Below are 27,046 nucleotides of genomic sequence, written 5' to 3' on the forward strand. Positions count from 1 at the left end.
GATGGTTAAATTACTTGATTTTCCCCTGTCAAGTAAAAACAAAGGTTTGTCCTCAAATCTGGAGTGTCCCCCTTGCCAGTGTTTGCCATCCCTGCTTCTTTTGCTTTGCTGGAACCGCAGTCTTTGATGACTTGGGTTTCTCTCGAAACCACTTGGCAAGAAATACAAATCTTTCCAGGGACGGGAGCTACGTTACTGTGAGCTTGAAGTACAAATAGCTTTGCAATGATATTCTTCAGTTCCCCCTCAGTATTTCCAAAATTTGTAGTTGATGGAAATATTTGCTTTCACATAGATGATAGTGTGGAACGATTCAATGTTTCAGATATGCTTTAAAGTTCATATGGTATTTTATGAATGCTCACAACAGTTTGGTACGGGTTTATACTGTTTTTCACTTCAGTAATAAAGGCTTGGTTATCACTTTCCATTTAAGAGAGTTTTATCAACAACCAACCAAGTAAAAACTAAAAACCGAAATGCTGTTGCAGATTTTCATTGCTCTCAATTCAGGTATAGTTTTTACTTTGCTTCAAGTTACCTATTAGAAAAGTTGGCGTACATTACAGCTTCCCCTTATTTGTAAATAAATATTGTGCGTCGCAATTATTCAGTCTTTGCATTTAATTTCCTTTGGGGAATATTTTATTTTTGAAATCTCTTGCTATCCAGTGCATCCTTAATATCCGTCCATCCATCTTCTGCTGCTTATCCTGCACTCAGGGTCGCAGGGGATGTTGGAGCCTATCCCAGCTGTCATCGGACAAGATGTTGGGTGCACTGTGGACTGGTCACCAGTCAGTCGCAGGGCCACATATTTAGACAGACATTCAATCACTCACTCATTCGGGGCAATTTTCCCATTTTTTTTTCCAATTAACCTGCTGCATGGCATGTTTTTGGACAGTGGGAGGAATCTGGAGAACCCAGAGGAAACCCATGCAGACACAGGAAGAACATGCAAATTCCACACAGAAATGTCCTCTTGTCGGACCGAATCGAACCAGGGTCCTTTGTGCTGTGAGGCTGAAGTGCTGCCCATCATTAATATCAATAATTTAGATTTGATTTTCTCTTTTTTCTTTTGCCTTCTTTCTTTAGGGAGACAAACACTTTTCTAAACCAATTAGGGGCGTCCAGTTTTATTATCTGGATAAATTTCTTCTCCTCGCATCTGGAGACTCTCTGTGTTTGTACTTGCATCATGTGGACACCTCACACGATGACATTAAAAGGTAATTCTAAGCCAGCTAACACAAAATATTTTATATGCCAATAAGAAGATAATTGTGTTTTGTCTGTGCAGGTTCTCAGAAATCCAGGTCATGATCAGTTCTTGTGAAAATCTTTAAAAAAGGTCTTGATTTTCTTCCCTTGATGATGTTTCACCTCTCATCTGAGAGACTTAGTCAGTTCTGATCTGTGAGGATAAGAAGAGTTTATTAAAAGTTGTCAGAAGCCAAAATTCAATATACAATGCAATGAGCCTACATTTTATACACATACACACACACACACACACACACACATATATATATATATATATTTATTCATAACCCGCCAAAACCTTGTTTTTAAAAGGAAAAAGATGGAGTGTTGTGTATTTGAACTACAAAGACGGTTTAGAATTAATTAATTGATTGTCTGATGTGGATTTATTAAGCCAGTGCTGTTATTATTTCAGGATCATCCCTTTCAAATGTAAAGGTTTATGTTGTATGTCACAGTAATTTCAGTTTGCAAAGCAATTAAAAAGGGGAATTTCTTCAAATGATTTGCCAATCTTAATTTTTGTTGCCGTTATTTTGCTCACAGACACCGTAATTGCCTCTCTTTTATAATATACTACTGGGGGGGGGGGGTTTCCAGAGTCTGGGAAAATTACACTCAAGTTTCCTTTATTACCTACATTTAGCACAATACAAATACAGTAATAGTCAGAGCTCAAACGCAAATACAGTAACATAGCATCAAAAAAACACAGCATCAAACACAGCATCAAAAAAAGTATTAAATGTAAGTTCATGTCAAAATGTCTGTGTTAACAGTTTTCTTATCTCCTAATTATATTATTTTTGCCCCAAAATCAATTTCATTTTTTTGTTTTTTTCAGGTATCATCACCGAAGTACAATTAAGTTGGCAGAAGGCTTCACAACAACATCAGGAACAGATATTTCAGACATGTCTGCAATTAATGACTTTTTATCATGTATCCTTGATCTGTTTTTTATAAGGCTTTTACCAAGGTATATAATTGTTGAGTTAGTGTTAATACCTCGCAAGTCCATCCACTTAGTATTTATAGTTTAGATCCTCTTGGATCGTCGCCATATCAACCACAGCAGTTATTCTGTGCATCATAAAATCTTTACATCCCTTTGGGTTCCTGCTGCTTATTTTACCTGCAAATCATGTGGCAGTCTTATAGTTTTCAGGAATGTCTGCATTCCAAGCCTCCGTTTGGGTTTACAAGACATCTACTCTGTAATTATTTCTGGGCTAAACTGGGCTGAGTAATGATGGCTGCGATTCTCTCCATAGACACTTTACACTTGGCATGAAAATCTAGTAGTTAGATTTGTGTCTTTAAAAATACTTTTGTTACATTTTTGTATCAATATTAATCAAAGATATGTTTTAACTGGTCTCCATTAATGTAATGTTACAGTTACATTGATCATTGATTCCAAAGTATTTCCTAAAAACCTGGCTCAGACATTGTTCTGGTATGTGGAGTAGATCGATCTATTCAAGTATTTGATATGAACAAAGGTAAAGTAGCTGCAGAGCTGCCTGATGCCCACAGCAGATCCATTCACTGCATTGTACAGAACAAGGTGAGAACAAAATTGCCAGCAGCAGACATGACAAACTTTCAGTTTGTTCCTATGTAAAATTAGTTTATAGCTTTGACTTATGACAACATCATTTTTTTTTTTGAGCAAAATCAATGTAGCCAACAAAAGGACAAATTGCTTGTGCACTGTTTAGCACAAAACTGATAGATTTTAAATGATTAATAAGTGATAGTAATTTATTTGGTTTTCAATACAGGAAGAAGTAACATCCTTTAATTTATTAAATTATATATTTTTCCATTTTTCTACAGTGTATAATAATAATGATAATAATAGTCATTATCATCATAATGACTCCTGAAGGCTTCTGTCAAAATCTGTATCTGTATCAAAATCTGTGAGAAATCCGCCTTCCTTTGAAAAAGGAAAGCGACAAAAAGACATCTCATCACCTCATGAGTAGATTGGGTGGCATTTTGACCCATCCAACACGGAGAAGAATTTGCTTGGCTTGGCATCAATGCCAGTGTGAACCCCATCCTCCGTCTTTTCTTTGAAAGGTCTACTATTTTGCAGATGTAACAGTTACATAAGCCATCTATGAGTGTTACAAGAGTTATGTAAGGCAATGATTGCCTTTTGTGGGAGTCAAAGTGTTGTGTGTACATAAAAGGTTAGAGTTAAAAATATTCATGACAAAGTGACAGGTCATGAATCGCCAATATCAGTTATCTCTCATGGTGTATCAGAATGAAAACTGCCATTGGAGATGGCAGGAGGAGGTTCTAGGCACAGTGATGTCCTTGGAGTTGAAATATTCCATGATGCGGTTTGGTTTTTGTGGCCTTAATTCCACATCAGTTTCTTGGACCAATATTGGCCAATTTGCTGGTGTCTAACAAGTAGACAGCTTGGGCTGAGAGCCATAGTCATTATAGCGCTGTAAAGAATGTAATACTACATCACTCAAAATGGAAGAAGAAATATCGGTAATAAATTATTGCAATGAAGTTCAAGTTTCCAAGTATGATTTACTTTTTTTTTTAAAGCTATCACATTCCATATTACGAATGAATGTCCAAGCTTATGCCAATTTATAGCCATATAGCCATATATATTTGCTAGTTTGGTCATAGAAAGAGAGGCATTGATTATTGTAATTATGTACCCAGTGATCCAAAATTATTGACTTGACTCGCGTTTGCACATTGAGCTGTGCATGCTTGACACTCAGTTTACACAGCTTGGATTAGCTGGGTAAAGTGCAGCTAGTGGCTTGGATTAAATGCATTAACCTATTCGACTGTGACAGGCCCTTGCCACAACTAACTCTATTCCTTTTACTCAGAGGAGCCTGTTATTTGTAATGCCAGCCTTTGTGTGCAATACATGGTGAACTGCCTGTGGTGTGTTGTTTTAGCTCGGCTATTGCGTCAATGTGGGGAACTCTGTTTGGGTCCCCAATGGCCTTTAGGCACTGGAGAGTTAATACCTGTGGATCATAAGGATTGGTCCTGCATGGAGACTGCGCACATAACATCACTCTTCCCTCCCCTGGCTTTCTCATGCTAATCGGACCAAACATCAAGAACTGCAGCATGTGAGGCAGCTTTTCCCACTTCAAATTTCCATGGCTTCTTCTTTCTTTGGCAAAATTCAGCTGGAACTCATCTCAGTTGAAAAGTAGAGAACTTCTCGGAAAATTGAACTGGAAATGCCCTCTCAGACTCCCGTTCTCACACTCTTAAAGGAAATCTAAACACAAAACACACCAACCACGGCTCTCCTCTTCTCTCTTTCCTTCTTTCACACACACTTAACTTCGGGTATCATCTGATAACTTGGTATGCATGTCATATGGAATCAATGTATAAATGCACTGTGGAAATTGTGCATCTATAGCAAAGCACTATCTTACTGTGGTGGAAAAGAGACAAAGAACAAACCTGATTAAATATTTTTCCACATTCATCCTCTCTATGAGTTCATTGTCTTTACTTGTATAACTCTGCTTACAGGTAGTAATTTTACAACCTGGACTAACAATATCAAAACCATTTGCTAAGCAGGATATGCAGCAACAGCATTTTCCAGAACAGAACTTGATGGCATTTTTCCTTTTTGGGTATTCTTCGCAGGGCTCAATGTTCAGCACACAGTCTGCAGATTCATATAACCTATTCCTTACCAGTGCTGTCACAGATGGTGTAAAGCTTTGGGACCTTCGGACACTCAGGTTAGTATACAGATAGCCTGAACTGTGGGATTTAATGGTACCAGATGACTTTTAGCATGACAAGTGCAGTCAAGATTATGTTGGTATTTTCACATGGTTTCTAAAAAGAATGATTTTATTTACATTTTTCTATATTCTGCTGTAATGCTGTAGTGTCACCAGGCTCTCCTGAAGGAAAAAAGGTTGAACATCCTCAATCACTATATTGGGTTTGGATAGCACTGTTGTGAGCCAGCTTACCCCAAACCATTTACACCATATGCTTACCCTTCACTCTGGGAATACACACCAACTATATGCATGCAAATCATACTATGTCGTCTCACAAGTCTCTAGGCATAACCAAAGTGAAAAACACAACTGTTCTGAAATCTTTCAACTAAGACCAAGTCCTTTCTCATTTTTCTCTCTTTTTACTCTGAGTAAAAATGTATCATTTGTAATAAATGAGTGAAAATCTTCATGGATTTTCAATGGAACTCAAATGGAACTCAAAATAGATCTAGACAGCATTATTTTCTATGTGAGACAATTGTTATATTCCATTATTATGTATCATGTATTTTTAAAACTAATCATGTGCTCCATTAATGGAATGCCATGTTTCCTCCATTATTTGTTTTTTTTAGAATTATACATAACACAAAAAGTATGGATGCGACCATAGCAAGTGTCCGACATGTTTGTGATATTAATCATTCATTGATGATTGTTTCCTGAAAATTATATGAATTCAACATAGTCCATCAAGATATTTGTATTCTATCACTGATGAAATTCTTCATGAACTATGAAACATATATGTACAAAAATGTTTTGTCTTTCATTGATTTATCATTCCTCTATGGGGAGTAGAACGTCCTCTACTAGTTGAATAGCTGTCTTACATTTCTTTTAGGAAAATCTTCAGAATGATGATCCAACGTATATGGCTTAAATTATTTTTAAGCGCTAAACCCAGCTATCTATTTAAGGGTGATAATTATAATATGCTCTGTTGGATTTCTTTCCATTCCTTTTTGCTCAGTAGAAGTTTTTTTTTGCAACTGCCCAAATTTAAAAAGCTTTCAATTGTGCTAAAATCCAGATCATAGGCTTCATTCTCTCTTGGACCTAACTGAAGAGCTCAAACGCAAATACTCGGAAAAGGAAATGTACATTTCTTCCAGTGAAAACTGGAAGAAATTTTATTTTCTCTGTCACTGTAGAACTTCCAAACCCTCTTCTCTCTTCCTTTTCAGACAGAAGCATAAACATATGCTGAATCTATGCATACGGTATCCATCAAAGTCTATTGTATGTAGGAAATATCTTGGTTTGGCCTTTTTTTCCCTTCAATTTTTACACATATCAAGAGTGTCATAAGAAATTAGAATGATGTGGCAGACCTCCGTCTTGCTGGCTTCATCAAGAAGCAAAATGTTGAGAAAAAAATGTAGACAGATTGGTCTGTCTGAATACACAATCTTTTTCTCAAGTGTATGTATTTCAAACTCTCTTTCTAGTGAAAAGAAGTCACACAACACTTTATAGAGGTTATTTTAGAGGTTCACTATTTCATATAGAATAATGATAGACATTGGTGGTATTGATATTGTTTCCTACATCACATTGATCATCTTAAACAATACAGACAAGCCTATTACCAAAAAAAGGATTCAAGCCATTTCAGGATGAGCATTGATCTGGAATTTTGTTTTTTGTGCTATATTTCTTGTTACCTGATTTTCATATTGACAAGCCCCTTTTTTTTCCTCTTTTTGGAAATAAATCCTACAGTATGTTGTATTAATTGCTGAGTAAGTCCTTGTCCACAGGACTCAACGTTGTAACAGCAAACAATGGTTGAAGTTACAGTTGATGTATTTGGGGTTGCCTCATCTCATCACTCATAGCCGGCTCAGAGGGAGACCTTATTCCAGTACAGGTTTTTTGACAGAAGCAATTGCAGGAATTGATCATTTTGCTGGCTATTTTTGCACAGAGCTTGCTGTGACTCCGCTATGTTTCATAGTTGAATAATTCTACCAACCAAGTTGCAGATTACAAATTTTATATTCATAGGAAATGTTTTAAGTGCTTTCAAAAGAATAGATGAGGAAGTATCAAATGTTTCCCTTCTCTTTCTGATATTGACCTTTTCCTCAAATATGCTTTCGCATAAAATTGTCACAGTGTAACTGTGAATCTGAATCTTGACCCCTTAAATTTCTAAATGTTATCATTATGCTCTATTTGGTATTTTTGTAAGATAAACGCTCAGCACAAGTCTTAAAATGGCAAAACTAAATTGTGATGTGTTCAGAAATATTTGACTACTAAAATGAAATCCGTCTAGTCCTTAGGCTAAGTAACACAGGGCCTGTATGACACACACACTTACTTGCCGAAAGTAAAGTGCCTATGTCACCTCTCAGTATGTATATGTCTATGTATCAGCATTTGTCAAATTGTTAATATTTCATGAAACGACGAACAGGGTGATTCTCAATTCCCTAAATAATACTTCTAGCTTGGTTTAATGACACTGGCAAAGAAATTTGAGCAAGTTTTTACCAAATCCTGCCAAACTGTGCTCTTCCATGTCAGCCCGTATAGAGACCTTGTCTCAATTAGTTGTCAGTGGCATGATAAAGACATTTCATGCTATTGCAAACCAAATAGGACAGTTACACTTACCCAAGGGAGAAATTTATCATCTACTGCATTCTCTTTCCTGTACTTATCTTGAGTCATGCAAATCTGCACTGATTTAGATGTTTTTTTAACGTAATGTCCTTTTTTATTTCTTGTACTTTATGTAGATGTACTTTTTAATCAAAGCCGTTCCTCTGCATTTCATACCTTTGGATTACTAAAAGAGTTTCAAAAAATAAAGTGTAAAAGTTTCTGCATCATTATATCAATAAATGTGTCTTTTCTGATATTCCCCTTGAAAGACATGAAACAAGGGTTAACTACATTGAAATTCAACAACAATAAATAGACAAACGATCACCATGTATACAGAGATGAATCCTGATTCAGTTTAGTGACAATAAATGTATTTCATTTTCATTTTTTTTGGATATTATATTTATTACTGTCATTTATCAATTCTCCTCAGGTGTGTACGTCGTTATGAGAACCATCTGAATCGTTGCCATCCATGCGCTTCAGCCATTTCACCTTGTGGCCGCTTTATTGGCTGTGGCTCTGAGGATAACTGTGTAAGTGCTAAATACAATTGTCGTTCTTTTAAAGTGTATGCATAACTTATACACATGGTAGTTTGCTTGAGAAAAGGGGAAGTCTCACAGAGTTGTGGGCCTGTTAAAAAAGTTTTTACCATTAGGTACACAAACATTTGGACAGTTACATAAATTTACCAATGTGACATTGGTGCATAAAGACAATTGATTTGCAATGAAGCAATCAAGATGCCATCAGTTTGACTATCACCCTCAATTCAAGGGATATTATAAAACACTTCATTCAAAGTATTCAGGAATTACAATCAATTCTATATGTTCTATTATCAGGTTCAACATTAATTGAATATTTGAGGGGTGACAGGTTTATAGCCAGCTGTGACCTGTTTCTCCAATTTAAGCAGATAAAAGGGCAGGTGGTGATTTCAGGTTTTCAAAATAAAACATTTTCAAAACAAACAAAGCAAGAGCACTGAAAAGGGAAGGCATATCACTGCAAAAAAAAAGAAAAAAAAAAACATTGATCAATGTAAATCCAGAAGATTTAAAATAAGGTGCAACCCGGTAGTAACTCATGAGCAGGAAAGACAGATTATTTGCCAGAAAACACCCCTAACAACTTCTAAAGTTCCCATGACACATGTAACCAAGATTTACTTGTAATAGAATGATGAGAAAAGAAAAAAAGGGAGAAGGAACCGCTCATGATCCAAAGAGTCACACATCATTCGTCAAACATTGAGCAGATAATGTAATACTCTGCCGTGTGTGACTACCTCTGGAATTGGGTGGCTGGTGTTGACAATTTTAACAGTGACAGAAGCTTTCTGGTGAACTCTGAAATGAACAGGACATTACTCTCTGCTCAGATTTAGCAAAGCACTGCAAAAACCGATCAGTGCTTCACACTACAGATGAATGATGACCAAAGTTATACAGTGAAAGCAAATTAAATAGTTCCCAAGCAAGGGAAAATAGTCAAATAACTAATATCAACCGATATTAGCACAGAATGTTGTCAAAGAAGGAGAGGAGGAAGGGCTGTTCTGAAGCAGAGAGAAGAGGAAAGGCAAGAGTCTGGGACTGACAGTAGAGACTTTGAATATTGGGACTATGACAGGAAAAGGTAGAGAGTTGGTCGACATGATGCAGAGAAAGAAGGTGGATAAACTGTGTGTCCAGGAGACCAGGTGGACATGCTAGAAGCTCAGGAGCAGGCTTTAAATTGTACCATCATGGTACTGACAAGAAGAGAAATGAGGTAGGAGTTATCTTGAAGGAGTTTGTTAGGAATGTTCTAAAGGTGAAAAGAATGTCAGATAGACTTATGAGTCTGAAATTTGAAATTGAACATGTATGCCCCACAGGTGGGATGTGTGTTTGAGGAGGAGGAGAAGTTCTGGAATGAGTTAGATGAAATGATGCAGAATATCCACAGAGATGAGAGTGGTAATTGGTCCGGATGTCAATGGGCATGTTGGTGCAGGCAAGAGAGGGGATGAAGAAGTGATGGGCAGATTTGGTATACAGGATAGGAACACAAAGGGACAGATGGGTGTAGATTTTGCAAAAAGGATGGAAATGGCTGTAGTGAACACTTTTTTCCAGAAGAGAAAAGAACAAAGGGTAACTAGGTAGGAGCACACAGGTAGACTACAGGACTGTCTCAGAAAATTAGAATATTGTGATAAAGTTCTTTATCTTCTGTAATGCAATTACAAAAACAAAAAGGGTCATACATTATGGATTCATTACAAATCAACTGAAATATTGCAAGCCTAATATTGCTGATTATGGCTAACATCTTGAGAAAACTCAAAAATCCTATCTCAAAATATTAGAATATCATGAAAAAGTAATTTTTGTCTTTTTAATTGCTTTACAGAAGATAAAGAACTTTATCACAGTATTCTAATTTTCTGAGACAGTCCTGCACATCTTGTATAGATGAGGTAACCTGAAAGAGGTCAGTGACTGCAAAGTAGTTGTCGGTGAGAGTGTAGCCAAACAGCATAGGATGGTGGTTTGTAGGATGACTCTGGTGACAAGGTGGTGGAAGTGGTGGAAGCTGATAAGGGAGGAGTGTTGTATGGTTTTCAGGGAGGAGTTGAGAAAGGCTCTGGGTGGTCGGGGAGAGCTTCCAGATGATTGGACAACCACAGCTTGTGCTATCAGGGAGACAGGTAGGAAGGTACTTGGTGTAACATCTGGAAGGACAGTAGACTTGGTGGTGGAATGATGAAGTGCAGGAGTATATAGATAGAAAGTGGGACACTGAGAGGACTGAAGAGAAGAGACAGGAGTACAGGGAGCTACAACGTACGGTAAAGATAGAGGTAGCAAAGGCAAAACAAAGGGAGTACGATGACTTGTATGCTCGGTTGGACAGTAATGAAGAGAATGATCAATACAGGGTGGGGAAACATAGAGATAGAGATGGGAAGGATGTTCAACAGGTCCGGGTGATTAAGGAGAGAGGGAAATGCATTTACAGTTTGTAGTTCTGCCGGGGTTGGACAGGGGAGTCTGCCAGACATTCCCAGTAGACCCTCACGTTACGTTGGGTCTGCCAGGTCTGACCAGCAACCACCCTACCACCACAACCACCATGACCAGCAGAGCCAGCTCACCACCAGGTGGTGATCAGCTGACAGCTCTTCCCCTCTCTTCACCCGAAAGTCCAGGACATGCAGCCGCAAGTCCGACAAATCGACCACAAGGACGATCAAAGAACTGTGGTCTAAGGTGTGTTGGTGCAAGTCCATTAAGTCTCCCAGTTGAACGAGGGAATACCCTCGTATAAATTTGCATCTTTTTCCCATTGATTTCACCTGTACTTTGTGTTCTGCAATAATTGGAAAATGCCGCAAACATACAGTAACATACTAAATGTAGGGATTGCCGTGAACACAACATGATTATACATTCTTGGCATCATCACTATGAGAAAGAAATAGTCTGATGTTAGTATTTCCAGGTGCTACCCCAGCTGTACAGTGTATTAGTCAGTATCACATATGATGGATGTATCACTGTGTGTATCATTTTTGTAATTTACACACAGTAGCCCATAATTAAGTATGTGTTGCAAAGAATAGAAGTGTCATTGTCAGGACACTTTGCACACTATTATATATTGATGGTTATAAGGATACGTTGAACATTAGAATAATACGTATTTACAATTAAATTCAAGATTTGTTTACTTACTCATGAACAACGCTGAGAAAGGAGCATATCAGTCTCTCTTCCATTTAAGGTGAGGTTTGTTTTTTGCTTGAGTCAGACATTTTTAATTGGGCTCAGCTCTTTTTCCATAGTCAATTTCAGCATTCATGGCGAAGCTGTAGTGTTTAATTGCTTTTCCAGACAGTGCCTTTTACTAATTTTTTCAAGACTTCTTCTGAAGACTGCCTCCCTTTTTTCCTGGTTTACGTGCTTGTTGAAAGGAGTGGAATTATGTATGCAAGCTGCTGGTTATTAGGCACAGAAGTGACATTTGAGAGCATCTCTGTCAAGATTTGACATTTCCAACATTTCTTGGAAATTCAGTCAGTATTCGGTAGTGTGATACACTTATTTATAACTGCCCTGAGACTTCCACGGGCCAGACACATTTATACTTGTCTTAATATTTCAAAAGATAGCAATGGAAAAAAGAATCTTAAGTATTCTAAGGAGATGAAATATCATGACACTGTGTGGAATAAAATTTAAGAAAGATCAATATTCTTACCCTTTTTCTTTTTGCTTTTAGTTTTATGTGAAAAGCTTTTCTAAGCACCCTATCTCACAGCAAATTAACAGCTTACTTTCTTGTCAATAGGAAGACTGCACTGTTTCTGCTCCAAAAGATACTGGTGACATGCAGTGCATGTGAGGTTTCACATTATATTCAAACATTATGTTAAAAAATTGCTGCCTGTCAAGCACCAAACACTCAGAAACTGTATGAAGAATTTATTCGGGGAAACAATAAAAAACAGCTGCAGGAATCTGATGAGTCGTACTCTCGTAGCAGACATCGCCACATCTGTTTTTAGCTGTGCATGATACTGAAGCAAAATCAAGGATATTTTTATTAAATGTTAATTCAATAGTCATCGAACGCAGGAGGTACAGCAATCGTCTTTGGAGCCAAACATTCCTGGTTTGATTCCTGGCTCCTCCGAGTGTGTCGAAGTGTTCTTGAGCAAGACACTGAACCCCAAACTGCTCTCCCGGTGCTGGTCAACGGCAGCCTACTGCTCATGGTTCCTCTATGATGGGTTAATTGCATGGAATGAATTTTCCCACAGGGATTAATAAGGATAAATTATTATTTTTAGATTATTGTTATATACCATGTGACAATTTGTTCACCCAAACACCTGAAAAATGAACACATATTTATCATCCACAAGAGATTATTAATAATGTTTGCAACTTCAGACTTTAATACTGTGAATACAGCTATCTATAAGGTTGTTTATGAGAATCAGTAGCCGTTTGATTTGTGCTCACCACTCACTGACTATTATTGGAATACTCATGTTAGGCAGCAAACAAATGTTTTAATGCTGATGGAAAAAGTGAACATTATCCAATAAAGGTCCAGTTTGTTCCAATGTGACAGAATAGTCATGAAATCAGATCCACTCTCAGTTTATCCATTCATGAATATCCTGCTACATATAAAAATATATCTTTGTTGACAGAGTACACACATATTATCGTCAATAGAACCTAAAGCAAAGCCACAATCTTTTCTGTTAATTTTCATCTGTCAGTGTCATTGTTATTTTACTTCCTCTATTCTAGATTTACACTGTATTTAAATATACTGTAAACCCAGTAGAGTACAGAGCTACTGTACAACTGAGAAATCTAAGATGGTTAGAGTTCATTTTGTGACTTCAATCTACCCCATTCATTGTAGGCCTATGTGTACGATGTCCGAAGCAGTCACTACCTCCACAAACTTCAAAAACACTCCGAGACTGTGCTTAGTGTGGCTTTCAATCCTGCCAGACCAGAGGTAAGAATGTGCCTCTGTATTCATTTTGTCTTTATGCTTCTGGCAGGCTTAGCATTATGGGAGGGCCTAATGGCGAGTGCAGAACCCACTTGTATTACTGGCCCAACCCAAATCTTCTTCTTCTCCTTTCGGCTTTTCTTTTCAGGGGTCGCCACAGCAAATCATCCTTCTCCATCCAACCCTATTCTATGTATCCTCCTCTCTCACACCAACTAACTTCATATTCTCTCTCACTACGTCCATAAATCTTCTCTTTAGCCTTTTTGAGACCTCCTGCCTGGCAGTTCATATTCCAGGATATAACATATATATATATATATATATATATATATATATATATACATATGTGTGTGTGTTTGTGTATATATGTTGTGTTGTTCCTTTAATAGACTCATTCCTGAACCTATCCATCCATTCCTAGTTACTCCCAAAGAGAACCTTAGCAAGAAAAAAAAGAGACACTGGTACAGTGTGAGGAAGTCTGGAGTGGCAGAGAAGTATGTTAGATTGGAGCAAGACATGTATGACAGCTGTTATACAGTGGGATGATGAGCTGTAGGTGTGTCAGAGGAGTTCAAGAAAGAGTTGGGACTGCATCAGGGATCAACTTTTAGCTCCCTCTTCTTTGCTATGGTGACGGACAAGCTGACAGATTTGGTTAGACAGGAATCAACATGGACAACATTGTGATTTATAGTGAGACCAGGAAACAGGTGGAGGAAAATCTACAGTTGGAGGCAACAATGTTGTATGGTGTAAAGAATTTGGATTGAGGAAACGTTAAGAGGCAGAACTGAAGGTAGCAGAGATAAAAATGTTGAGGGTCTCTTTGGGAGCGAAATGGATGGATAGGATCAGTAACAATCCATCAGAGTCTATCAGAGAGACAGCACATGATAGATGTTTTAGAGATAAAGTCAGAATGGCCAGACTAAGATGGTTTGGACATGTATGGATGAGGGACAGTGAATATATTGATAGAAGGATGCTGAGGTTGGTACTACCGGGCAGGAGGCCTGGAGGCAGACCACAGAGGAGCTTTATGGATGTTGTGAGAGAGAACATGATATTAGTTCGTGTGTGAGAGGAGGATGCAGAGGACAGAGCTGGATGGGGAACAACTCAGAGGTAAAAATAAGAGATTAAGTGTCAAGACAAACAAAGAGACAATTTGTTTTCAATTTACTGAAATTGATAATGTAATAGATACATATTTGCACCATGTAGCATGAAAAAGCACAAAATATTGTTGATTTCCCTATAATATTGTATTCCTGTTTTTGATGATACAGACAGAATCATACAGAAACTTAAACAACGAAGGACTAACTATCCGCAAGAAGTTAGCCTCATGAATGTTTGCAGAATAAACAAACAGAGTTTTACCAAACCCACTGACATCTACAACACAGTTGCATTTTTGAAACTTTTATTTTAGAATATTGTTGTCTATCTCTGGTATTTTAGGCACGAAAGAAGTATAAAAATGTCAGATAGTCAAGATAAGAGGTCACTGATGGTTGTAGTCTCGGTCAGGTCACGTAATCTTCAGCCCTGTAACCTGGTTTTTGTCTTGGGCTGTATACCCTTTCTGTAAGGAGCATCTGCTTTGCTTTTACATTTAGTATATGAAGGAAAGATGCAGCGAAAATAAATACAGTACATTATACAGAACATAACACATCCACTTTATATGTCGTAAATATGATACACACATACATTTCAAAAACCTAGCTGATAACACACATTATGTCTTGCAACTCATCCCAACCGTTGTTTGCTCAACAGGACTGATATTCCTAGCCTTAGGTCTTAGCTGGTTTTATTTAGCCAGATGGTGTTCAAAGGCTCGTTATCATTTTCACCACAAAAAGGAACCTATATTTTTTTTCATTTTCACTGACAGGTAGGATTGTAATGTAAAAAAATAAATATTTCATGTGTTGACCAGTCCTAGCATTGTTATTGCACTTTCAATTCTTTCAGGTTGTCATGGTTGTGACGATGTACTGCAGGTATCGTTCTGTAACCGTTGTTCATCATTTTATTATTCATTGTGTTTGTGTTTTGTTGTTTCACATATTTAGTTTAGATTCTAAATATGATGTCATATAACAAATAATGAAGCAATTATCTACTATTGCAGAATAATAAAAAATCCAAATTGTACTTATACATAAACTTTGTCCAGTGCGCTCAACATACGTCTAGGGTATTTCCATCATTTGAACCAAATCCATTTTAAAACATTTAAAACACAATATCACTGCCTCAGCAACCTGTTTTGTTGACTGCCTCTTGGACTTGAGGAACATGGATTTTAATCCACATGTCCAACTGAGTATCTTCATTGAGTGAAATTGTGCAGCACATTAATTCAGAATTTTGAGTATGAAAGTGGAAAGTTTGCTCCCCGGCCATTAACTGGCTGAATTACAAAGAGCTGCAAAGTATAAAGAGACACTCCATCAATCAGCACGGTCACTCTCCATTACAACGTCCGCACAGTTTTGCTGTAAAAGCAAATGGAAAATCAACCGATGCTGGAAGTACACCATTTTTTTATTCTGGTCAGGCAGGTGTCGGGTGATGAGATGAAGATCTGCTTTAGTCTTGTAATAATATTTATGTACTTAATTATTGCTCATATTATTACTTTTAATACAGCAGTTTTTCACGGATGACTTAGCAAATTATTTCCAGCTCTGGTAATTCTCTGAGCTTTTTTATTTTCCATTTGCGCAAATAATCAAAACCATTTGTCGACTAGGTAATTTCAGCAATATATGTTTCAACTCTGGCTAACTCCATTGGTATTTCTTAGTTTTATTCTAAGATTTTTGTCTGACCAGTTTGACCAGCTCAAACCCTGACAAACCTGCCAAGATTTAACGAGATTAAAGTTGTAAAATTCACAAATGTATGAAAGTGTCTGAGGGTACCGGAAGGTCTTTGGCTAAATAAAGAGGCATGACAAGATCAACAGTGTGAAAGAAAGGATGCTGCTTGCTCAGTAGAATTCAAGTGATCCTCAAGCTTTGTGCTTCTAAATGATCCGAACATGATGTTTACCTTTTGTTTGATTTACTATTTTGGTCTTAAAAAAGAAATTGTTGCTCATAAAAGAAGTTATGATAACCACTCTTTATTTAGACAAAGCTGTATATGCAAACTGTTCTCTCCAATCTTTCTCAAGTAATTTTGTAAACACACTGAACTCACAACTGCATATTTGAGCCACATGGATTTACCGCCTCCTTAGTATTTTAATGTGTCCTTATGTGAACGAACCTGTTCCTTTTCAGTTATTAAACTATTTGAACTAAGCCTGAAGAGTTAGAGAAGACCTGTTTTTTCATTAAAAGTAATAGAAAATTAATTTAAAAAGTAGCATCTTCCATTAGCTATGCAGCTCTACAATTTTATAGACAACCCCTTTATGACAAACTTTTTGGATTTCAGAGATGTGTAATGTTACTTTTATCATTCCCTTCACTCTAGTAGAAATAAAACAGAAATACTCTAAGTCTTTATTGAGCTGCACAGTGTGCCCTTGCTATACGTAGATCTTTGATAATGTGTTGATATGCTAAGTATCTGGCTCAGCCTTTCAAAGCTGCTTCTTGTCAACTGTATTTCGGTTGACTGAATCTCTTACTGCAAATGTTACTTACAGCTTAATTGTCAGACATCTAAAACAAATAACTAAATGCATAAAAAAATGCTGGTTTCTTAGGACTTTTAGAGATGACATTAAAGTAATACTTTAATAATAACTTTACTATGTTATTTTACCTAATCATTTCTGTTGCGTTCTTTTAAAACATGGGGAGATTAATGCAAACTAGGCAACAAACCTGTGCTCACCTCGCTTTTTAGGTCATATCTTCAGGCCAGATGTTCTCCATATTTATTGCTCTGAGGATCATCTAATACAAAGCACAGACAGATAATGCGATGCATATTTTCCTATAATTTTCCACTCATGTTTTCCACCCTAATACTTAAAACACCATTAGGGCAGCAGCTCTACCTCCATGGGTTATTCCCTTATGTTTACTTCTGTACTCTAGTCTGTAATGAGAGATCCCAACTTTACTGTCACTTAACTCGTCTGTCTTGTAAAATCTTGTGGGATGTCATATGGCATACCTATGTGAAATTTTGTGAGCTCCCCTGTGATGAACTATAAAGTTGACTTGCCCATTTTTAAAAAATACTTTTACACTTAGCACAAAAGTTATATTCTCTCACAGTTATGTTCGTTATGTTCACTACATGATGTTCTCCTTCGTGTGTGTGTGTGTCCGCGTGTGTGTGTGTGTGTGTGTGTGTGTGTGTGCGTGTGTGTGTGTGCGTGTGTGTGTGTGCGTGTGTGTGTGTGTGCGTGTGTGTGTGTGCGTGTGTGTGTGTGTGTGTGTGCGTGCGTGTGTGTGTGTGTGTTCTTAATTGTGTCCATTCTGAGTGGAACCCCTGAAACTTCGAGGTAGTGGTAATGCAGTGCCTGAGGATATTTCCTCCAATGATTTCAGGAATTTAGGAGCTTCAGTATCATTGGTAAAGGCAGAGAAAAACTGAGTAGCCCAAGGCAATCATGAGTCTTCTCAGAATAAAAGGGTTACTTTGTCCAAATAGGGAAATAGAGTTCATGGAGATGTGCTTTATTTGGGTTACTCAGATGTCTTTGCTGTCCTATACCAAGTTGTTGATAGCTCCTACCCACATTGTTCTTAGGCAGCAGTGGAAACATCATTTTTGTATTTTAAAAAAAATCAGCTTATTTGTCAAGTGGGGAGACCAATCGGACCAGTCGTGGCCATATGTTTTCCACATATCTTTATTCTAAATATTGATACATTCATATGTAATTATATGCCACACAGTTGTTTTTAGTAAATTGTAGGAAAGATTACCAAGCCTTTTTATAACTTTGTGCTCTTCTTTTCCTCTCAGAGATCGCCGCAGTGAATCAACCTTCTCCATCTAACCCTATTCTCTGTATACTCCTCTCTCACACCAACTAACTTCATATCTTCACTCATTACGTCCATAAATCTTCTCTTTGGTCTTCCTCTCGACCTCCTGCCCAGCAGCTCCAATTCCACCATTAGCCTACCTATTCACCATCCCTGTACATGACCGAACCATCTCAGTCATGCTTCTCTGACCTTTTCTCCAAAACATCTAACGTTTGCTGTCCCTCTGATGGACCCATTCCTGATCCTATGCATTCTCGTCACTCACAAAGAGAACCTCAACATCTTCATCTGACCTCAAGCTCTGCCTCCTGTATTTTCATCGTTGTAGCCATTTCTAGACCATACAACATCGCCAATCTCATTACTGTCTTGCTAAATAGAAAAATTCGTCAAGTGATGAGTCTAGATATAAACAACCTGTGGAAAAATGATTATTGTGTTCATTTGGGGGCATTATCTTATTTTTAAATCTCAGAAATTTGCCATGTTTACCTTTTTACCTTTGCACAGTGAATATTGAATATGCATTTACTGAACACAGTGATTTGGAACAGAATATATACACTTGGCATCTTTTTCCGTGGTGCATGAGTAAAAGTTGATTTTAAACCTCTGGCTTTTAACTATATAAAGAATTTTAAAACGTTTAACCAGGAAAAAATGAGAGGGCCATGGAAAACAATTATGCTTTAAAATGAACTTGAAACTAATTCAATGAAATTCAATGCAGGGTCCAGAAATTTGTATAGCAAAAACATTAAAAACAAGATTTATTGCTTGCCTATGAAGTTACCTTTCTTAAATTACACCCATCAGAAATACAAATAAAGAAAGACATGACCAGGCAAAATGTAAGCGATTACAGGACTAGCGACTTTAGGACTAACATGATGATACAGTCCAGTATTAAATGAAAGCCATAAACAGAGTTTTAAAAGATAAATTACAAGGTTATTTGTGTAACCTCATTGAGGGAATGTACCTCTGTAAGCTGTTATGGTCACTTTTGTTAATACTGAGATAAAAGCTCATTTTAAGGTGATATGTGCCGTAAAGGAAAAGTGATGACTAAACTTAAAATATCAGCATGAAAAATGCTATAGAAATTAATTTTAACATAAAACTAAGGTCATCAAATAATGAATGAATTCAGTACATGACAGGAAAAACTCCAACTCTCCACCTGCACTTTACTTGATTCTGTCTGTCAAAGTTTTCTATGTTTGAAGTGTGCATCCATGAATCCTTCGCTCTTATATGATTCTGCTCGACTCTTCCATCTTTCTATTTCAAAAGAGATGCATGTAAACATTTGAACTGATGCATTTAAAGACATCAACATTTCAACAAGTGTTCAGTCTTTCAACAGTAAAATTACAGTAAAAATTACATTTGATACTAGCTTCAGATTCAGTATTTTGGGGGGGGGACTACTTTGGATCCAATTTACACACATTAGTTTGATTTTTTTATAGTGGATTGTGACCTCTCATTGACACTTGCAGGTGTCTTTAAAAGTTGAGATTTATTATCCTCCCTACTTGGAAAATGAATAAGGATTGATTCATCCCTCTGGCTTGAGGGACTTTGCATGCAGAAAGAAATGCAACTGGGCCTCACTAGACAATTTTATTATATCCCTTTATTTGTAGCAACTTGGCATTTGATGATAAAATCACATTTCTTCCTCTTTTTGTGAATATTCTCCTCTCTTTTCCTGTACTCCCCACCTTTTGGTGCAAAGTGCTGGCCTCTTGGTGTCCAGACAGCAAACACCGAGGTAAACTCTACCGTCTACTCCAGAATGTTACATTACAGTGAGATCCAGACTGGGCTGAGACAGCCTCTCCCAAATCAGATGGCGTGTGTTCAACACAGCTGGAAGAGCAAAGGAAAGGCAGTAAAGAAACATGGTTTGGGTTCATGTTCAAAAGGCTTAGCAGTAGAGAAAGTTTTTCATACGGACCCTGCATCTTAGTTAAAAGCACAAACATACATGTCTTTATCAGTAGTTGATGCCCTTGGTTTTAAATGTGTCAACCTTGTGAAAAAGTAATTATTGCTATGACGCCCTGCAGACAAATCCATTTCCTGCTTCTGAAAGAATTAGGAGCGTGAATGCATCCATGCATTAGGTCATTCATCAGGAATTTTTTGCCTTTCACTTGGAAAATTAAGGATCTCAACAAAATACTGGTATTCCTGCATCGTCAGCATGACCCTAAGGCATAGCTTCTCAAATAGTGGGTCGCGCCCCCCTGGGGGGGAGGGCGCAGTCCTTTGCCAAGGGGGATGCGTGGGACCCCGGGGAACATGCGTATTTTTGCTGTACTTGAATAAAGTGTAATTGCACATCCACAGTAGTTGGCAGTGGCGCTCTCATTGTCAGAGTGTGCGTAGTTTTCGCTCTGTGGTGTGGGGTTTTTTTGAACTGAGCATGTGCACACACAGCACAGAGGAGGGGATATGACGTGCAATGAACAAACCCTCAAGAGACACCATGGAAAATATTTAACAGGGATGCTAAGAAAGGCGGTAGGAGACAGAGACCATGAAACAAACAAAAGTCACCCGAAAGCTAAGACGAGGAATTATTATGACGAAGCGCATGCAGCGTTTGGCTTCACCGTGACTACGGTGGGAGATGAGGAAGGACCGGTGTGTTTACTGTGGGCTGAGAGTTGCAGTATCGAGCTTCAAACGTCGGTTCAAAAAGCTGTGAACTGCAAAACGTGTTCATTGTAGCCATAAATCCTGACTTCCTCATTTTGATATAAAAAATGCACAAATTTGGGGGTGGGGGCGAAATGTTTGCTTCTTCCCAGGAGGGGTGTATCAGAAAATAATTTAGAAGCATTGCCCTGAGGCATAAATACAGATGACAGACATGACAAGACTTCTGTCATACCAGGCAAGTTGCCTACCAGCTCAGGGGTTTTGTGCTCTTGCTAAAAGAGACTTTGGCACAATTTTTGGAGGGCAGTAGGAAGAAATCTATGAAACCCTCGCTTCATCCCCAAATTTGTGCTTCATTTTTGGTATCCATTTACTGCTCGCATTTTTCAAGGTAAAGAATTCTCCCATCACCACAGTGATTAGGAAAATAAATTACCACTCTTTTGTGATTGTTTTAAATTTGTGACTTTAATAATGTTGGCCAGCAAATTTGGGTGTAAGTGCTGTAAGTGGTTAATTTCTATATGTCTAATCTTCATGATTTGCCATTCCAAATTCAACAGTACCAAAGGAATCTGAGATAGCACATATAACATTTACACACATTACCATTTGAGGCCCGTATATCTGCAACAAAATCATCATCTGAACATTAATGGTTATGCTGAGATTACCAAAAAATAATATGATCAAGACTTACTTTGACAATTTGGCTTTTAATTTGATTTGGAACAGGAGACTTCTCAGAACAAGATGTAGACATTTAGTTGAAATACTACTTTAACTTTTATTAGTCGTCCATGACCTATTATGGAATTCTTCTTATTGGAACCAAATTCTGATCTTCTCAGTAAAAGTCAGGATTAATCAAACCAGCCTAGATTTTTCCAGTCCTTAGCTGTCCAGTGCTCGTAAGCTCTTGCTCACTGCAGCCTGAAGTTTATTTTCTTGCCTGGTAGAAATGGAACCCGGTGTTGCTCTGTGTTGTCAGCTTCAAGGTTTGACATGTGGAGCATTTTGTGCTGAACAAAGAATTATCTCTCTGCTCAAGGCACTCTAGCCATTTTCCACTGAACTCTCATCTACAAGGCATTTCAATCCACTGAATTACTGTTCTGTAGATTTATTGTCTATTTTTGTACACTTCTGGGTAAACACTAGAGACGTTATTTCATTAAAATCACGGTATTTGCCAGCATACTCTGACCGAAAATTATACCATGAATTTTTCCTCATTTAGGTGACTCATATCAATAATATTGCCCTAACTAAATAATGTCTGGTTTCTTTATTGCATGAACTTGTATACAGAAGTGTTTATTTGAAATTGCTTGATGTGTGTCTGTACATCACACACATCTGTATGTATGATTATTGACACCCTCCACAGCAAGGTATTGTGAATTATTTCAAATCATAGCTCCTGCACATTGCTTATCTCACAGATGTGCCTGTGTCATTCATGCCCTTCTTCTCCTCTTTGCATGTAGTGTCCAGAACATCTTGGTCTGTTGGTATCTGTCTATGCTCCACACATGAAAAATGATATCCTTTGGGAGGCAAGATGCATAGCTCCTCATATCTTCAAAGCCCTACCAGACGGACATTTTCTGTCATCCAGAATGCCATTATTGAATACAAGTGTTCGCCACTGAAAATCAAACCCACATTGCATTCTTAATCATTCCTTACTTCTGCTTTGAACCACTGATTTGTAGCACTTTTTATGGGATATTCAGCCAGCATACCCAACAATGATTTAGATTGTGTAACATGTCACACACTGCGCCAGGTCGTACCTTGAATGCAATTTCAATGTTGTTAATAACATTTTGATTTGATCACACTTATCAACAAAAGCAGCAAAAAAAAATCAAGAGATGGAGTCTATGTTTTTTTCACCATATGAATAACATTAAATTGGTTCTCTTGAATTTGACTGAAAACCTGGATATCCTACATTAACGACTTGCACAATCTGCTTTAAAACTGGCAAATACAGTCCAAGCAGATCAGTACCTATACAATCTGTGTTCAAAGAAGTGAGATATTGGCTTAATATGTCCCAATGTGACCCATACTTGATGCCTATACTCAACCAGTCCAAAACAAACTTTGACATGTGACCCTTGAAATTCAGTCCTTGTCAGATTAGCTCATGTTAACCTCAGTGAACAAAGGTTGAAGGTTGCAGAAGTGGAATGTGTTGAATTACAGATGTCTGCTACAAGCGTATAAAGTCAATGGGCTCCGAACTTGAAATCTGTCACTTTAAATTCTTTGCTGTGTTTATAAAAGAAAACTCTTAAGTGTGAGGTCTGGGTAAAGGCAAAGTTTGGATTGCATTTTGATTCAGAGAGATGTGTTTGCTAATGGGACTGCTCTTTGACCCTTTTAAGTTTTAAGCAGATTTTGGAGCAGCTCAGGGGCAGAAGGCAGACCGCTAGACTATTGTTGATGAAGGTCATTGAGCAGGAGGTCTTGGTGAAAGAAGAAGGTGGATCTACTGTTATTGTTTCGAAAAATTTGTAGATGCTTACATTCGCTGGTAGTTGTGTGACTGATAGTGTCTGTTACTTGCCTTTGGGATTCACACACACTTCTGGACATTTTCAGTGATTATCTTGAAAAGTGCACCAAGGAGCATCTATCAAAGGAAGATTAAATGTACCCCAAGACTGCAGTCACTTCATGTCTGATTCATCCCCAGATACTAATGTACTGCTGCTCACTTTCCCAGCCTAAGCATCTGCTTGCTGATAGAAGATGATTTCCTCTTCATAAAACAGCTTGAGTGCATGGGAAAAAATGTTGGATGATTGTTGCGCTGAATATGGTTTCCATCAATGATTGTCAAACAGGTTGCCAATTATCCCGCTGTTCGTATATTTTAAAGAATTACTCTTCATAAAAACTTAGAGACCTTGAGATAGTTTAAGTCAGTAGAGTTTAACTAGTTGTGCTTCATAGCAGACTTGATTATTCCCCCAGTAAAGTTGGTTTGCATCTGTTGAGCTCTCAGGTATTAATTATATTTTAACAATTATTATTTCTTTTTTTGTTTGGTAGGATGTATAAGGCCTTCGAAATGTCAAGGGGAATTAAAGGTATTAAGAACAGGCCAAATAACAAGACAGAAAATTTATTAAACAAGACAAACATGAAAAATAATTCTGAAACAGATATAAAGATGAATAAATAATCTATAGATAATGTCCCAGAAACACAAATTGTTGTAAGTTTATAATTTTCCCACTCAAACGTGGAGCTGTCCTCCTTGCTTCCAATTGCTATGTCATGACCTCTTGTTTGTTGCTGTTTCTTTATTTCTTCTCTTTTTACTGTATTACTTGTGTACTTGTATTGTTGCCTGTTATGGTCTGTTACCTACCCTGCCTCATGGTAGACTTGTGTTATTTATGCTACATGAGTGCCCCTCTCAAGAAACTTTATTGTTTTACTATAACCAAATTTTATAAGATAACATCTTTAAAAGCTTGAGTAAAATTAGATTTCAACTGTACCGTGTAGAATTGTCAAGTGAATTCAATTATGTTTTAATTGTCAGAAATCTAAAAATGCAGCACCATTTCTCCACATTCAACAATACAGAGGTATTAAGTGTCTAAGCTACCCTGTTTAACGTCCACCCTTGCTCAAAATTAATGTGTCACTATATAGACTGACGTGGGATCAGTGATTTATACTGGAATGCTGGTTGTTTGGATATTCATATATCTGTAATTTTTAATGTGTTTTGAGAAGGTGTGTCATTTTTGATTCACAAATGAGGTAAATTAAGTTTTACTAAAGATCCATTACCTGTCATAATAAAAAAGAATATACCGAAGTAGTTTTCAATACGTGTATACGAGGGACCTCAAATCTCTGCAGTTCACATTAGTGATGGTTTTTCCCATGTGGCTTAAGAGAAAGCTATTTCATTTATTTTTCTTTGTTACCCCTCAAAGTTGTTAACGCATACAGCGCAAGCAAATCCGGCCTCAAGTAGTATGAAATACTCTTCAAACACTTTATCACACTCTACATCCGCACATCAGGTAAGCCTTAAATGAAGTGAAAGAGGACCGTTTATGAACAACTTCGCTGACTTGTACTTCATCATACAAGGCTGTGTCCTTAGAAGTTACAGTTATGAATATGTGTCGTTCTGAACAGCTGCTCATTTCTGTCAGATTGTTGAGGTCATGTTCGTATACTCTCATTTGCACTGCTGGCTGATAGAAGGGAGAATTATCTCATCCTTCCCTAACTCGGAAATATAACAGCAGTGATTGTCTACATGTGTGCTGCATCCACATGTGGGACTGTGTGTCTATACACACTCTGGTGGGTGAGGGCTGTTTAACGATGTACCAGAGCCTTGTTAATCTGTAAATTGTTGATTCACAATGACCAGAATGGGCAATAACCCTCAAGCTTAACTTCTGATTAAACAACGTTACATAACAGAGTTCAGACAAGGCAGCTTCGTGTTTTTGTGATTCATGGCAGGTATGGAAAATCAAGAATTTAAATTGGAAACACATTATGGATCTTGACCTTTGTGATTTGCCTTGTCTTTAAGGAAACAGGTGTGGTATTATGCAACTTGGTCTTCATAACAAAGCGAAAAGGAAGGTGATATGCAACATCGTGAATACAGTAAGAGATAAACCCAGTGTCTTTCTCTCATAGCTGCTGACTGGAACTCTGGATGGGAAGCTTGGACTCTTTCAGCCCAGCACTGGGACCTGTCTGTCCCATGACACCGGTGTCCCCATGACCAGCGTCCTCAACATGACTCCTTAATTACAGCAGGAATCTGCCAAGACCATGCAGGTTTAATTAAAGCAGCTCGAATCCCCTGGCTTGGAATCTTCAGAGAAAAGAACGCTTTTGTTTTCTGTCGTGGGTAAAATGAGTATCAGAAATTGATACCATTTTCAAGTGAGCCTTTTCTATTTTCTTCTAATGTGTGTATTTTTACTTCTCAGCTTAAAAATGTTCACACATAAGAAATATTTGTATCATTAAGCTCCCTTTGTTTTGAACGAGTCAGACATGAATATTTTGTTGAATACTTTAGAACCAGTATAGTCGTCCAAAGCAACAGTGAGCAAAATAGATTTGATCATTGTTAGTCAATACCAAATTCTCTGTTGGAACGACCACCCACTGCCCTTCCTGGCATACTAACACCAGAAAAGATCGATAAGCCAATCACCAGAAGATGAAGTCTCCATAGCCCCCTCTTTTTCTTATTTGAAAACAAATCCAAATTCATTCTTGTTTCAGATACTGTTCTCTCCCCGCTCTGTTTTTGTTTATTTTGGAGCTCTTTTTCCACATTTTTCTTAGCTTCCTCTGAAACTGGTTACAGGGGAAGCTTGAAGCGAAAAGTTCCTCCAGACCCTGGGACAACAATTTCAGAATCACGTTCCAAGATAAAATCTCTCCTTACTTAGCTCAGAGGGACGGGATCATGTCCAGAGGCAAAATTGCCTTAAAAAGGGACCACAAAAGAAACCTCAAAATACGTTATTTGGGCCTTGAGTTACAATTAATTGGGTGGTGTTTAAATTACTTTACATGTTGTTTTTCTGGGTGTTTCATGGGGCTACATTAAATTGTTTTGACAGAAATTTACTTCTTGAAAATATTTCCTGCAATAGTTTTTTTTATTTGATTTGTGCATTCACAATAAATATTTGTAAGTATTGTTTTCATGCATGTATGTAGAGCAGCTATAATTCTGTATAATTAGCCGTGACTTCAGTCACACAGGCCTATGACATCAACTGGGTGAAACCTGCCAGACAAACATGCTCCTACTGCTCATAATGGCACACCCATCCACAATCTGTGTCTTATGTATTAGTTTCCTGACACAAGTGTTATTGTACTCCAGCTGTATATTAAACTGCTCTGGCTCAGTCCAACAAAATTCTACTTCTGACTGTGTCTATTATACATAAAAAAATATATAGTTTGTCTTGGTGGCTCGAGTTTTCTTTATTGTGCACTGGAATCCTCATCATACAGTACAGTCACAAAAAATGAGAGCGCATCTGTCAAGGACTATAATAAGGTGGGGAAACTCTTCAAGATAAATAAAAACAATGCAAATCAGACATTTTGATGAAG

At 37.6% G+C, this 27,046-nt stretch overlaps 1 protein-coding gene across 1 annotated transcript in view; it reads left to right on the top strand.

The window, feature by feature from the left end:
• wdr27 (WD repeat domain 27) overlaps window positions 1–26,802 on the top strand; it is a 40,936-nt gene extending 14,134 nt beyond the window's left edge. Inside the window, exons 18-24 of the mRNA XM_086161597.1 lie at window positions 1,102–1,235; window positions 2,114–2,211; window positions 2,718–2,839; window positions 4,939–5,036; window positions 8,143–8,245; window positions 13,146–13,244; window positions 25,598–26,802. Coding sequence (XP_086017723.1) covers window positions 1,102–1,235; window positions 2,114–2,211; window positions 2,718–2,839; window positions 4,939–5,036; window positions 8,143–8,245; window positions 13,146–13,244; window positions 25,598–25,711 — 768 coding nt within the window. The 3' untranslated portion in view covers window positions 25,712–26,802. The remainder of the gene's footprint in view (window positions 1–1,101; window positions 1,236–2,113; window positions 2,212–2,717; window positions 2,840–4,938; window positions 5,037–8,142; window positions 8,246–13,145; window positions 13,245–25,597) is intronic.
• Window positions 26,803–27,046: the final 244 nt, after the last annotated feature.

This window comes from Fistularia commersonii, chromosome 2 (genome assembly GCF_037954325.1).
Source record: "Fistularia commersonii isolate RoL2024-O1a breed Wild chromosome 2, RoL_Fcom_v1.0, whole genome shotgun sequence".
NCBI lineage: Eukaryota > Metazoa > Chordata > Actinopteri > Syngnathiformes > Fistulariidae > Fistularia > Fistularia commersonii.